The sequence below is a fragment of the Dermochelys coriacea genome, chromosome 1 (genome assembly GCF_009764565.3).
Source record: "Dermochelys coriacea isolate rDerCor1 chromosome 1, rDerCor1.pri.v4, whole genome shotgun sequence".
Classification (NCBI taxonomy): Eukaryota; Metazoa; Chordata; order Testudines; family Dermochelyidae; genus Dermochelys; species Dermochelys coriacea.
The window spans coordinates 30,264,778-30,279,484 of NC_050068.2; the positions used below are offsets into that span (position 1 = coordinate 30,264,778).

General features: G+C 40.5%; 1 protein-coding gene across 2 annotated transcripts in view; it reads left to right on the forward strand.

The window, feature by feature from the left end:
• CNTN5 (contactin 5) overlaps positions 1-14,707 on the forward strand; it is a 1,042,858-nt gene that overhangs the window by 750,400 nt on the left and 277,751 nt on the right. For both annotated transcript variants that reach the window (XM_038372749.2, XM_038372738.2), the window contains one exon: positions 10,192-10,395. In XM_038372749.2, coding sequence (XP_038228677.1) covers positions 10,192-10,395 — 204 coding nt within the window. The remainder of the gene's footprint in view (positions 1-10,191; positions 10,396-14,707) is intronic.

A 14,707-nucleotide genomic window follows, 5' to 3' on the forward strand; every position in this document is an offset into this window, starting at 1 on the left:
TTTCTTGACAATTTCCATTGGATGGTGTTTCAGTCTCTCTTGGCAAGCTGTTCCATTGTCAAATTGCTTATTAAGATAGCTAATGTAAAATTGCCCTTCCTTAGTGAAAGGTTTTTTATTATTACTTAGGCTCAAAAAGGTCTTCCCAGTCCGTGTATTGTTCCCTCTCCAGTAATTTTATAGAGCTATTGGAATTCCTTTCTTTTCTCTCAAAATAGTGTAACTAAAGTTTCTTTAAACTTTTCTCGTACTTCCAAGCCTCCTATTATCTTAGCTAATTTTTGCATTCTTTCTTTCCTTGTTATAGTGGGATTCCCTATGTGAAAATATTCTGGGTGAGGTATCCATACAGAAGAATTAGATCTAGGGATAAAGATTGTGGGACTGGGTAAAATATAAATCTTTTCCTGGTTATTGTTTTAAGAGCATTTTAGTGGGCCTATGTTTTAAATAAAAAGTTGCACCTACAAAGTAACCTATAACTTTTTGTAAATGTAATGCTGTAGCTGCTGATTCTCCCCCACACTCTCTTAGCTGGCTACTGTCATCTTTTAACATTTCATTGAAATCACTGCAGTGATAGGTTATACTAATACGTTCAGGAAAACAGGTATATTCTACCTGAACATACAAGAAACTTTCAGCAGTATTCATGAGGTTAAAGAAGAATCCTAAATATTAATTTCCGTGGGCTTGCAAACTGGGATCAAACTAGGGCTCAGGATATGAAGGCCATTGCTTTATCTTCCAGCCATCCTACCATGACTGCACAGTTAGAAATTGGAGAGATTTGTACAATAGATCAATGTCAAGGTATACCCCTTTCTCCATAATTGTAGTAGTCCTCCTAAGAACTTTTTGTAAAATCATTTCTGCAAGACCATCTAGTTCTGTCAGCTTAAAACTGTTGGTTCGTGTGGCAGGACCCACCTGCTCTTGCCTCTGCTAGGGTCCACAGAGAGCTCAGAGACCGTTTTTTGCTGGTAAAACACCAAGTGTAGTTTATTTATAGTGTTGGTTTCCACCATCCCTATACACTCTGTAGCTTCACCCCTACAGTTCTAGGGAGCACTCAGCTTCTGTCTTTCTACTTCCTCCATTTCCCATGTCCTTCCTGTTCTTTTTGTATCATAGAATCATAGAATATCAGGGTTGGAAGGGACCCCAGAAGGTCATCTAGTCCAACCCCCTGCTCAAAGCAGGACCAAGTCCCAGTTAAATCATCCTAGCCAGGGCTTTGTCAAGCCTGACCTTAAAAACCTCTAAGGAAGGAGATTCTACCACCTCCCTAGGTAACGCATTCCAGTGTTTCACCACCCTCTTAGTGAAAAAGTTTTTCCTAATATCCAATCTAAACCTCCCCCATTGCAACTTGAGACCATTACTCCTCGTTCTGTCATCTGCTACCATTGAGAACAGTCTAGAGCCATCCTCTTTGAAACCCCCTTTCAGGTAGTTGAAAGCAGCTATCAAATCCCCCCTCATTCTTCTCTTCTGCAGACTAAACAATCCCAGCTCCCTCAGCCTCTCCTCATAAGTCATGTGCTCTAGACCCCTAATCATTTTTGTTGCCCTTCGCTGTACTCTTTCCAATTTATCCACATCCTTCTTGTAGTGTGGGGCCCAAAACTGGACACAGTACTCCAGATGAGGCCTCACCAGTGTCGAATAGAGGGGAACGATCACGTCCCTCGATCTGCTCGCTATGCCCCTACTTATACATCCCAAAATGCCATTGGCCTTCTTGGCAACAAGGGCACACTACTGACTCATATCCAGCTTCTCGTCTGCCTAATGGCTTAATTATCCTCTTAGTTCTCCTCAGCCCATCAATTAGGTACAGTTTTTCTTAACTAGGTCCATTCTAGAGTAATTAATTAGAGTTGGAGTGACTAGAGGACTTAGCTGCTGTTGCCCAGGACTCAGTCTCAGTTCCCCAGGTCCTGAGTGTACTACAGAGTTTTCCTGTACAGAAGCACATATGTGTATGCTGAGTGTTTTGCCAAAGCCTACTGTGGAAATTCAGTTTTCCAGAGTTTAGTCCATTTCATCTAATGTCATTAAGTTGTATGCACCAAACCATCAGAACATTTGAAACTATACTAAGAAGTTGTTTGCCTCATTTACCAGCCATAATAAAGCAGAGGAGCTTCATAGAGTGCACAAAGAGCTTTACAGTGGAAAATGTATCCATGACAGCTTAAAAATGTAAGTCAATTTGGATAAGCACCTGAAAGTTCAAATGCTTCTATAAACCTTAGGCAAACCCCTTGAGTATTTGAAATCGTGGTCCCAGAGTTTCCCTTACATTGGTGTAAATCAGGAGTAACTACACTGAGGTTAGTGGGAATACACCTGTGTGAGAAGGAAATGTGCAAACATAACACTGTCTAAGTTGGTGCTTCTGTTTCCTAGCTGGAATGCAGAAGTGTCCGAAGTGCTCTAGCCTAACTGGTTTCAGACTTAGATGAAGGTTCACAGGAAATTATTTCATTCTTTTCCCTTATCATAGATTCATAGATTCATAGATACTAAGGTCAGAAGGGACCATTCTGATCATCTAGTCCGACCTCCTGCACAGCGCAGGCCACAGAATCTCACCCACCCACTCCTATGAAAAACCTCACCCATGTCTGAACTATTGAAGTCCTTAAATCATGGTTCAAAGACTTCAAGGAGCAGAGAAGCCTCCCTCAAGTCAACCATGCCCCATGCTACAGAGGAAGGCAAAAAACCTCCAGGGCCTCTCCAATCTGCCCTGGAGGAAAATTCCTTCCCGACCCCAAATATGGCAATCAGCTAAACCCTGAGCATATGGGCAAGATTCACCAGCCAGATACCCAGGAAAGAATTTTCTATAGTAACTCAGATCCCATCCATCTAATATCCCATCTCAGGGGATTTGGCCTATTTACCCTGAATATTTAAAGATCAATTACTTACCAAAATCCCATTATCCCATCATACCATCTCCTCCATAAACTTATTGAGTAGAATCTTAAAACCAGATAGATCTTTTGCCCCCACTGTTTCCCTTGGAAGGTTATTCCAAAACTTCACTCCTCTGATGGTTAAAAACCTTCGTCTGATTTCAAGTCTAAACTTCCTGGTGGCCAGTTTATACCCATTTGTTCTTGTGTCCACATTGGTGCTGAGCTTAAATAATTCCTCTCCCTCTCCTATATTTACCCCTCTGATATATTTATAGAGAGCAATCATATCTCCCCTCAACCTTCTTTTAGTGAGGCTAAACAAGCCAAGCTCCTTAAGTCTCCTTTCATAAGACAAGTTTTCCATTCCTCGGATCATCCTAGTAGCCCTTCTCTGTACCTGCTCCAGTTTGAATTCATCCTTTTTAAACATGGGAGACCAGAACTGCACACAGTATTCTAGGTGAGGTCTCACCAGTGCCTTGTATAACGGTACTAAAGCCTCCTTATCCCTACTGGAAATGCCTCTCCTGATGCATCCCAAAACCGCATTAGCTTTTTTCACAACCATATCACATTGGCAGCTCATAGTCATCCTATGATCAACCAATACTCCAAGGTCCTTCTCCTCTTCCGTTACTTCTAATTGATGCGTCCCCAACTTATAACTAAAATTCTTGTTATTAATCCCTAAATGCATAACCTTACACTTCTCACTATTAAATTTCATCCTATTACTATTACTCCAGTTTACAAGGTCATCCAGATCCTCCTGTATAATATCCCGATCCTTCTCCGAATTGGCAATACCTCCCAGCTTTGTATCATCTGCAAACTTTATTAGCACACTCCCACTTTTTGTGCCAAGGTCAGTAATAAAAAGTTTAAATAAGATTGGTCCCAAAACTGATCCCTGAGGAACTCCACTGGTAACCTCCCTCCAACATGACAGTTTGCCTTTCAGTAGGACCCGTTGCAGTCTCCCCTTTATCCAATTCCTTGTCCACCTTTTGATGTTCATATTCATCCCCATCTTCTCTAATTTAACTAATTATTCCCCATGTGGCACGATATCAAATGCCTTACTGAAATCTAGGTAAATTAGATCCACTGCATTTCCTTTATCTAAAAAATCTGTTACTTTTTCAAAAAAGGAGATCAGGTTGGTTTGGCACAATCTACCTTTTGTAAAACCATGTTGTATTTTGTCCCATTTACCATTGACTTCAATGTCCTTAACTAATTTCTCCTTCAAAATTTTTTCCAGGACCTTGCATACTACAGATGTCAAACTAACTGGCCTGTAGTTATCCAGATCACTTTTTTTTTCCTTTCTTAAAAATAGGAACTATATTAGCAATTCTCCAATCATTCGGTACTATTCCTGAGTTTACAGATTCATTAAAAATTCTTGCTAATGGGCTTGCAATTTCAGGTGCCAATTCCTTTAATATTCTTGGATGAAGATTATCTGGGCCCCCCGATTTAGTCCCATTAAGCTGTTTCAGTTTCGCTTCTACCTCTGATATGGTAAGATCTACCTCTATATCCTCCTTCCCATTTGTCATGCTACCATTATCCCCAAGATCCTCTTTAGCTTACACATCACTCATTTTTTTTTGTTAACAAACATAATTTTACAAGTAACATACTCAAAAAGTCCTTACAGACAGAATGCCAGGAATGTCCGGTAAGTCTAAACGTTCCATTTGCTTAGAGTCACTGAAATGGATTGTCTTCCATCTGTTCCCTGGCAAGCACTCTAATTAATAAATTAATAATTAAGTGGGTGTGCTGTCAGGGTGCTGATTAAGTAGATTCTGTTCTATGTGGGTAGACAGTGAGCCATAGTGATGGCTACTTTACAGTTGGTATGAATGCCTTTAACCCGTAACAGTTAACTGAGACTGATTGCTTTCCATTTGAACTGGTAACAGGTGTTTTCAATTAAAACCTGTGCATTTTCCTTGAAATTGAATGTTTCATCATACAGTTTATGGCTTTTTATGTTGCCATGAATCACTGGAATCAGAAAAAGGCATCATAGTAACATGTGGCAATGAAATTTTCAGAGAGAAATATTTTGGGTTTATTAGTATTTTCCCTGAGATATATTGCAAGAGGAAGGAATTTCCGAACATTCTGACAGCTCTCTCTGAATCCAGGGTACCTCAGAGTCCTATATAGCCCCTTAGAACTACATTAGAGATGAATAAGGATTTTAAGTGAAAAACCAATGTGTTCAGCCCATTTTCCCCCTCTGGATAACAGTCGGCTCTTGCTGTTATCTTATATCTTTAGTCTTGCATTTCAAGTGGTAGAATTCTGGGCTGAAGTATTAAAGGCTCAGGATCCGCACCCCACTGATGATTCATGATGGTGGGTTTCTTACAACTGCATGCAACAAAATCTGTTTTTACTTTTCCTTTTAAAAAAATCTAGGAAATTATTTCCAAAAAATCAAGGATAAAGAAGTGTTATGGTTGCAAAGTCAAACAATCAAAAGTTAGGAAATCCAGAGCTATGGCTACCTATGCAACTTTAATTCGGACCCCCTGGTGCATATATATGCTGATACCATGGAGTCATTACACAAAGTAAAACTATTTCCCCATGGTATTTCTCCCTCCCACCCCACCCCCCACTGTTCCTCTGATATTCTTGTTAACTGCTGGAATTAGCCTACCTGCTTGTCACCATGAAAGGTTTTCCTCCTTCCCCCTCCCTGCTGTTGGTGATGGCTTATCTTAAGTGATCACTCTCCTTACAGTGTGTATGATAAACCCATTGTTTCATGTTCTCTGTGTGTGTGTATATAAATCTCTCCTCTGTTTTTTCCACCAAATGCATCCGATGAAGTGAGCCGTAGCTCACGAAAGCTTATGCTCTAATAAATTTGTTAGTCTCTAAGGTGCCACAAGTACTCCTTTTCTTTTTACATGATCACTTGTTATTTTTTCTCCAGGACATCTGTCTTATAAGTGCACATTAGACATACAAGGAGACAAAAATAAGATTATACAGGCAGCACTCTAGTCACTGCAACTCTAATTATCCAGAGCAGACCCCATTAAGAAGAACTGCTAATTGATGGGTTGAGGAGCACTAAGAGACTAATTAGGCCATTAGGCAGATGATACTGTGATGCACTGTTTCCCTTCTTCAAGAGAGGTAACCACTGTGCATCTTGGGAGAGTTAGTCTGTCCAGGGATCCCAACCTTTCATGTGCATGACTTTGACTTTGCAACCTAAATTACTTTAACATTTTTAATGAACTATGTATATATCAAGAAAACAAAGTATAGCACTTTTGGCATACTCTGGTTCCATTTCATATCCTGTTGGTATCATAAGTTTTGGTATATTGTCAAATGTTTGACATCATAGGCATAGCCAGCCATGGGCAAGTGGAGTTGTTTTTTTTTTTAAAAAGGGATCTGTAATGTGTGCCTCCAGGTCTAGGTTTGCAAAGTAATACTATCCACACTCATCCCCTCCCGGTCCTTTGTCTGTTAAGTGATGAGAGGCTCCAACAATTCACATTTTGTCCTTCATCTCAATATCACAATTTCCATCTTACTCTGTGGCTGCGTTCCCCTTCTTCAAGTTTTATTCCAAAATGGCGTACATGTATTTGGTTGATTGACTGGCCATCCTGCTTTTCCATTTCCAGGGAGACCATGACTCCCTTTCCTCCAAGGTAGGGCTCCATCCTACCTAATAACTGGGATTTCTCCACATAGCTGAATTCAGTAGTGCATACCTGGCAATGGTATAAATTTAGCTAATATAGTAAAACATCTCACACTTTTGGCACAGCAGAACAGTGTGTGGGATTCATAGCTATACTACTTTCTCACTTATCTTTAGAAGGAAAGGCTCAAGGAAAATGTTTACCTTTTTAAATTTTAGGGTGGATCTTCTAAAGCTGTTGACCAACCCATTCTCCAACCTCCTCCTTAATACATTCATGGGCAATGAGACATTTTTAGCACAGTGGAAAAAACCTGTGATAGGACTAGATTGTTACATGTTGATTACTGACTTCATATTTCTGCTATGTCTGAAAACTGTAGCTCAGGCAATTTGTGGCTGAAAACTTGGACAGTGAAGCAGTTTATATCTTGGAGCAGAGGCAGTGACTTTATATTACTGAGATAGCCTTGACATTTCTGTATTTAGAGTCAATCCTGACAAGACTGTCCTGAGGAAGACGGCAGCTAGAAAATGCCCTAGAAGTGATATTGGCGTGTCAAGTTCAGCAGGGAAGAATAATCAAAGAAGTGGGACGATAGGATGATATAATGGAAGAGAGGAAAGAAATATCATGGATAAAAATAGAGAAGAATTTATGTCTTCTAAGTCAGAACTGGCAGAATCCAAAAGCAAATGTGGAAGAGACTTAATGAGTGAGAATCCCATTGACTTCAGTGAGAGTTTTACTTATGCAGGACCCCTTTTATTTAATGTGTGTGTGTGTGTGTGTGTGTGTGTGTGTGTGTGAGAGAGAGAGAGAGAGAGAGAGACGGCTCTGTAAAAGCTCCCCCAGGTGGACACTCACCTGAATACTGTGTTTTGGCCTCACACACTGGTCCTGTGCGATTTTAAACTTCCCTTGGTCTGAGTAGGCTGCAGCACTATCTCTTTCCTTGGCCTGCCTAGCACACTTCATAGTACAGGCTCTCTATCTGTTACTTCTTTGCATAAATAGGACCTTGCATCCCAACTCCCATAAACCTCTGGACCTGTGTTGAGCATCAGACTCTCTTGTAGTTTAACCCTCTCCCAGAGCTTCAACCTTGTGAGTGCTCTGGATTTACAGTTCCCCTCTTCAGGGACAGGTGATAGTGGAAGCTAATATACATGCAGCTTCTCTCTCTCCCTCTCTCTCCTCTACAGGGAGGCCAGTCCTGCTGCTAAAAAGGACCACTTTGCTACCATAGCACGTCCTTCTGTTCCTCTCTCCTGCCCAAGCCTCCTTTGTCTCTGTGAGTCCCACTGAGTTCCCCCTTGTCATGTGACTCCCTGATAAAATGATCAGACTGCCCCAACCAATGATGACCTGTTGCTTCCCCCCCCCCAACACTCCCTGGAGTTCAGACTTGGAAAACAGGTTTGCCCAGCACAGCAGCTATCTCTTTGTCCAAGTGTGCTATGTTTAAATGGATGATCATCAAAGTTTAATTGTACTCTTTTGTTAGCACAGTTAGCACTTTGCTAGCACTGGGTTTTAGCTCAATATGGTGGCAAAAGACAAGAACACAAACAGGCTTTACATTTTAAATGTTTGCAGTCTGGCACGAATACATATAAAGAGTCCCCAGTATCCACCAGAATTTGTAAATTGTACATAGACAGATTCCCTGAATCACCACAATATATATCTATAAACATTCTAGGGCTGCCAATTTTTTGGTTAGATGTATTCCTGGAGATTTCATCACAACATAATCTTTAATTAAAGATTAATTTTTGATTCCTGGAGACTCCAGGACCATCCTGGATTGTTGGCAACCTTAAAAAAATTCTCTCTGTAACACCTGATATATTTTTCCCCTACAATTGATTGTTTGGTGTCTAAAGAGAAAATCACACATTTTCTTGGGATGAATAAGAAGATAAGATTAAGAAGTCCACCCTTAAAATTTGATTAACACTTTTTCTTTATCATTTTCAGGGACCTCTGAGCTGCCAGGTTTTGCCAGGAACCAAATTATATAGGAACAGATTAAGGCAGGATTCTTGTCCCCTTGGGATTTGAGCCCCATGGTTGGAAGAGTTCCCAGATTCCTCAGTAAAACAGAAAAGGAGTACTTGTGGCACCTTAGAGACTAACAAATTTATTAGAGCATAAGCTTTCGAAAGCTTATGCTCTAATAAATTTGTTAGTCTTTAAGGTGCCACAAGTACTCCTTTTCTTTTTGCGAATACAGACTAACATGGCTGCTACTCTGAAACCTCTCAGTAAAACAGGGGCAGGAGACCAAGTGGAAGTGCAGGTCACATCTGAGGACAGCTGGGGTGGTCTGGGCCAACTTTTGGATACTAATCTTGCAAGATAGTGGTGTACCATAAAGTACATTAGGACTCAAGAGTTCATGACATTGGAGTCTTGAGAATGTTACTCAGGTGTGGGAGAAATGGAAAGCTCAATCTAGAGAGAGGAGAAAAAAAAATGTGAGAAAGGTTTTAGGGGAAGGGGAAGTCTCTCCAGGGGTAGCCTGAAGTTTTAGAGGATTTGATCCCCATTTCATGATACATTCACCCCTTACAATAGTAAATACAGTGCAGAGAGACTATTTTTATTATTATGCTTATCTATTAATGTACTTTTTATAATATGGGACAGGCTTCTAGAGAATTTGATGTAGAGCTAATTGGAAAATGGGTACAGAAAATGTTGTTTTTTCCATGAAAATTAAAACAAGAACAAAAATTACCAAAGAAACATTTTGATTTGGAAATGCTGCTACAAGGTCTCATAGGTGTATAGTTTGTGTTCTTCATGTTCCCGTTCTCTATAGGTTGGGGTCCACGGACAGACTACCTCTCCCAAGATGCACAATGGTCACTTCTCTTGGAGAAGGGAAGCAGTGCATCACAGGGAGTCCCTGGCTACAATGTACCATGGGAGATGTGCTCCAGTCAGTGAGCCCAAACTAAGGAGGAGAATAGGAGAATGGGGTGACCAAATTACATCTCCCATGAGGCACTGCAGCGCATATTCAAACTGAAATATTTTGGTTTTCAGTCAAAATATTTCTAATTTTGTTTGCTTTTTTAAATTCAAAATTAATTAGTTTAGTCAACGAACAGTTTCCATGGAAAAATTTCAGCCAGCCCTGTGAGCTCTTTTACTGTAGTTTACTACAAATTTAAAAGAATTAATTAAGTAATTAATTAATATTCTTGTATTAGTTCTAGCTTGACTGATAGGATGCAGACTGGGACCAATGTGATATTTTTTTCTGAATTTTTGTGAACCCTGTTGAGGAATTTAATGATTTTTCTCTCTGTGAATTGAAGACATCTCATGGGGGAGTCCAGTCAAACTATTGGCCATCTTTGATGTCATTTCTTAAACTAGAATTTAGCAAAAATCTTAGCAAAAAAGGTCTTAAGAGTTCCAGGTTTGAGGTTTGAAAAAGCTTCAGTTCCAGACTTCGTGGAATTATTCAAAACAAACATTCTGAGTTTGTTCATTCCTAACACTCACTGTATTTTTCCATAAACAATGCTTTATTTTTGTGTTTTTTTCAGAGATCATCTACAGTTGGGTATTTAACGAATTCCCATCTTTCGTGGCAGAAGATAGCCGACGTTTCATCTCCCAGGAGACAGGAAATCTCTACATCTCCAAGGTGCAAACATCTGATGTTGGCAGCTATATCTGCCTAGTAAAAAACACAGTGACAAATGCCAGAGTTCTGAGTCCTCCAACACCACTTACCCTACGGAATGATGGTAAGTAAGACATTCCCACTCCATCACAGCAAAAAATGTGAAAATGAAAATATCCTGGGCTATACAGAATCACAGAATAAAACATAGATGGTTTGTGTTCAATACATAGGCATGCATTTACTTCAGTAAACAAAAAATGTGGTGGCCCTTATATTCAAGCCTGAATGCCTAAATTTGGGCACCATTATCTGTATTTAGGCAGCTAAGTAAGTACCTAATTTTCAGGGGTGCTTATCATCCATCATCTCCCAATGGGGTCACTTATTTAGGTGTGTTTCTTGAAAATAATTATCTATCAGTAAAATTTTAAAAAGTAGTTAAATGACTTAGGAGTCTAAGTCTCATTGAAAGTCAATAGGACTTAGGATATTTAAGGACCAGTTTTTAAACGGTATTCAGGCACTTAAAGATTAAGACAAGTGCTTAGCGGGATTTTCAAAGGCACCCAGTCATCTAACTTCCATTTATTTTAATGGGAGTTAGACACTTAGGCTATGTCTACACTACAAACCTTACAGCGGCACAGCTGTATAGCTGCAGCTGTGTCACTGTAAAGTCTCTTCTTTAGCCACTCTATGCTGATGGGAGAGAGCTCTTCCACTGGAATAATTAAACCACCCCCAATGAATGGTGGTAGCTATGTCGGCAGCAAAGTGTCTCCTGCCAACAGAGCGCTGTCCACACCAGCCTTTTTGGCTGTGAAACTTGTTGTCTGGTGTGTGCATTTTTCACACCCCAACCGACAAAAGTTTTGCCAACAAAAGTGCTAGTGTAGACAAAGCCTTCGTCACTTTTGAAATTCCCAGAAGTTGCCTATCTGCATCATTAGGCATCATTCTGGTCCTAAATGCCTAAGTCATTTTAGAAAATGGGACTTGATTTCTGAAGTCACTTAGGCACTTTTGAAAATTTTACCCATATATCTGTAAATTTGGAGAAGTCGGGTTCCAGTATTATGCCTTGTATGGCAATATCACTCTAAATAAAATAGAAGGTAAAGAAATTGTGAAAGTAAGTCACATTCTTGTGTAAATGATGGCTCTTTATGTAATCTTGAAAGAGTTGTATATATTTTAGAGGTTGACCTAAAATCTATAATATGTTTTTAACTGTTTTGGAGTTAAATATTCAACATTTATTATATTATGTTTTTATTTTATTATTTTAAAATAATCAAAATGCAATTTTACCTAGTGTTTTTTATTTTAAATGAAGCAGATATAACATATCTTTAATTGTCAGTATTGTCTTCCTTCTAAGGTATCCTACATTTCAGTCTGCTTTCTAATTCTTCAGGAATGCATTTGAGCAGCTAACCACACTTTGATTCATCCCTTCACGTACAACCACAAATAAGCATTTTGAAGCAAGTCATTAAATACTATGCATAGTGGGGGCTCACTATGTCTTACACTAAAAACATCTCTGTACTGTAAGACCATTACAAAGAGTGGGCTTTCAGAAAGATGACTTGATTAAATATAGTAACTAACAAAAAAATAAAATTTAGAATGGAATAAAGTTGATCTTTTCATTATAACTCAGTTAAAACTTTTCATGGTTACACAGCAAATATCATACATAACAAAAAGTTACATACTTTGTTGCATGGCCTATTACCAATACTTATTTAGGTGAACTTCAAATCGTTAACCCAGAAGGTCTGATCTTTTAAGTATTAAACCTTTGTAAATGAAAAAAAAAATGCTAAATTTCAATAGATTAAAAAGGAAGCACTTGTCATGGATTTTATTGCACCATTTTTTTTTAAAAAAATCACAATGTAATTTCTCTCTCTCACACACACGCACACACACGCACACACACGCACACCTCTACCACTACCTATCTGTGTTTCATTTGTATGTAAGATATACCGAAATCAAACATGTGAATCATCAGCAATGTTACAGTATTGGGTGCACGGTTAGGGGATATATAGTACAACCTAAAAAGTGGAGTAGGGAAACCAGGATAAAGGGAATAATCAAGCAAAACCCCAAAATCCTTGAAGGAAAAATGCATGAATATTCTTAAATGTCAAGTATGCAATATATACCAGCCTCAAGCAACTTTGAATTTCATGGCTGGCTGTCACAAAGCTTTTATTACATGAGCTTCTGAACCTTGCAGCAGTATTGGGGTGGGGGAGGGCGGCAGGCTTCTCTGAACAGATATGAACTTCTCCTAAACAAATTCTCCAGTGCCGTTTGATATACACATGCATCATTACTAGGCATCCACGTCTTGTTTTGCATCTATTTAGATTTTGTGAAGAAACTTATTTGCTACAATGACTGAGCTAAAAAATTGCCAGAAATTCCTACCTGGTTATGCAGGTGTCTCAATGCAGAGTCCATTTATTGTACTTAGAGCTGGTTAGGAATTTTCTGACAAAACATTTTGTCTGGCTATGCCAAAAGAAGGACAGGGGACATTTGTCATGGGTTTAATCAGCTGCAACTTTATTATTAGATGTCTGGGGTGACCTGGCAGATAACAGTGTACAGTGCAGGAAACCTGATGTTTATTCCATAATTACCCAGGGGACTTTTACCAGCTCTTTTACTTTTACCTCTTTTTCTCTCCTGGTCCCTCCAGCAAATCCATTGCTGGGACCTTACCATCCAACCCCCACCTCCTATGAGGGTTAAGGTGGGCTATAAGAATGGGGGGTTGGCTCCCTGCTGTACCAATCATAGGAGTCCCCAACTGCGCCCCATTTTTCCTTTAAGGAACACCACTTTTTAAGTCCTTTCCGAGCCCTTTATCCAGTCACTGTATACCTTTCCTATGGAGTACCTGCACTGGACATCCGCCACAAGGAGGCACCAGCAATTAGCTTGGCTGCGTCCTCCCCACACCCAGTCGAATTCCCAGACATCTCCTAATGCTGTCTTTTATAGCAGTTAAAAAACATGACAGCAACTAAGTCAGACAGGTGAACCCCATCCTTACGAAACAACTCTGCTACCCCTATGTTATGCCAGGATGTGAAATTACTGCCCTTATGGTCCCATGAAATTTGGCCATCTCCCTGCTCACATACCTCCTTGCCTTGTCCACCATGTCCTCGCTGAAGCATGTCTGACCAAACAATGTTAACTCCTGGAAAAAGTTCAAGGATCAGCCCTGAGTCCCTCTGTGCTCTGAGCATTAGTTCCACCCCTTTTAGCGTTTCCAAATTGTTTTCCCCAAGATGCACCACAGTTTTATCTGGTGGCTGCTGACAGGCCCACACAGCATACTGCAGCGATATAAGTTGATCCCATAGCATGCTCCTCCTTGCATGCCAACCGAGAACTGTTTCACCATCAAATCCCAGCTGCAAACCCTCAGGCTACCTGGACGAGTGCCAACACGTCCAAAAGACAACACTGTACGCACAGATCCACACAACTGTCTGCATGGCCAGTCATCCAACATCTGAAATGAGATTACAATAAATTAATGCTGCCCCGATTCTGAATGACAGGCCGCCCCCAACCTCATCAGCCCCCATCTCAACACTGTAACAAATTGATATGCTGTCACTGTGCATAAAAAAGGGAGCCTTCCATCTTTGGCTCTATCACTCTGTAGGCCTTCAAAATCTGAATGGGGCAGACCCCCAGCTCACCATCCTCCCAGAGGATAACAGGTTCACCCCAGCCTACTTGATTCATCTTTGACCTCTGCAAGTGTAATATCACTGAATGCTCATGACACTGTATATCACGCAGTTCCAAAGCCCTTCCCGTAGAGTCCCTACCAGCCCCAGGTGCTAGCTCACTGATCCTGAAAGCACCAAATATTGCTATCAAGAATGCTGCCCCAAGCAAGGCTGCCTCCTGTCCACTCTGACATAAGGATTTTCACGAGATCCCTGAGCATGTAAACCATGATGGGATGACGTGAATCCACCCTGAACCACTGGGATGCAAACGCCCAGCCTTGGTTTGTGTAAAAAAGGGAGGCTTCAGATGCAGAGTTGGCCCCTTTAAACCCTGCATTCCCAGGGGATGAATCAGCGACCATACTGACCCCTTTTTGCAGTAGTTTTCCTCTCCTCCCCCACCCCACCTCCGCCCAACCATTCAGCACTGTTCCCTTCAGCCAGCCAAACACCACCATCACCCCGCTTAAAGGTCTAGGGTAGTCATTTACATCAGCAACTTTTTCACAGGAATGAGAGAGAGGAAGCATCAAAGAGAGAGAGACTGATTCTGTAGTCCAAGCGGTTAGGTCACTCACATGGGAGACCCAATTTTGTGTCCCTGCTCCAATGAATATTTAATTAGCCATTGTGACAGGGTCAGGCCAGATAGCTATA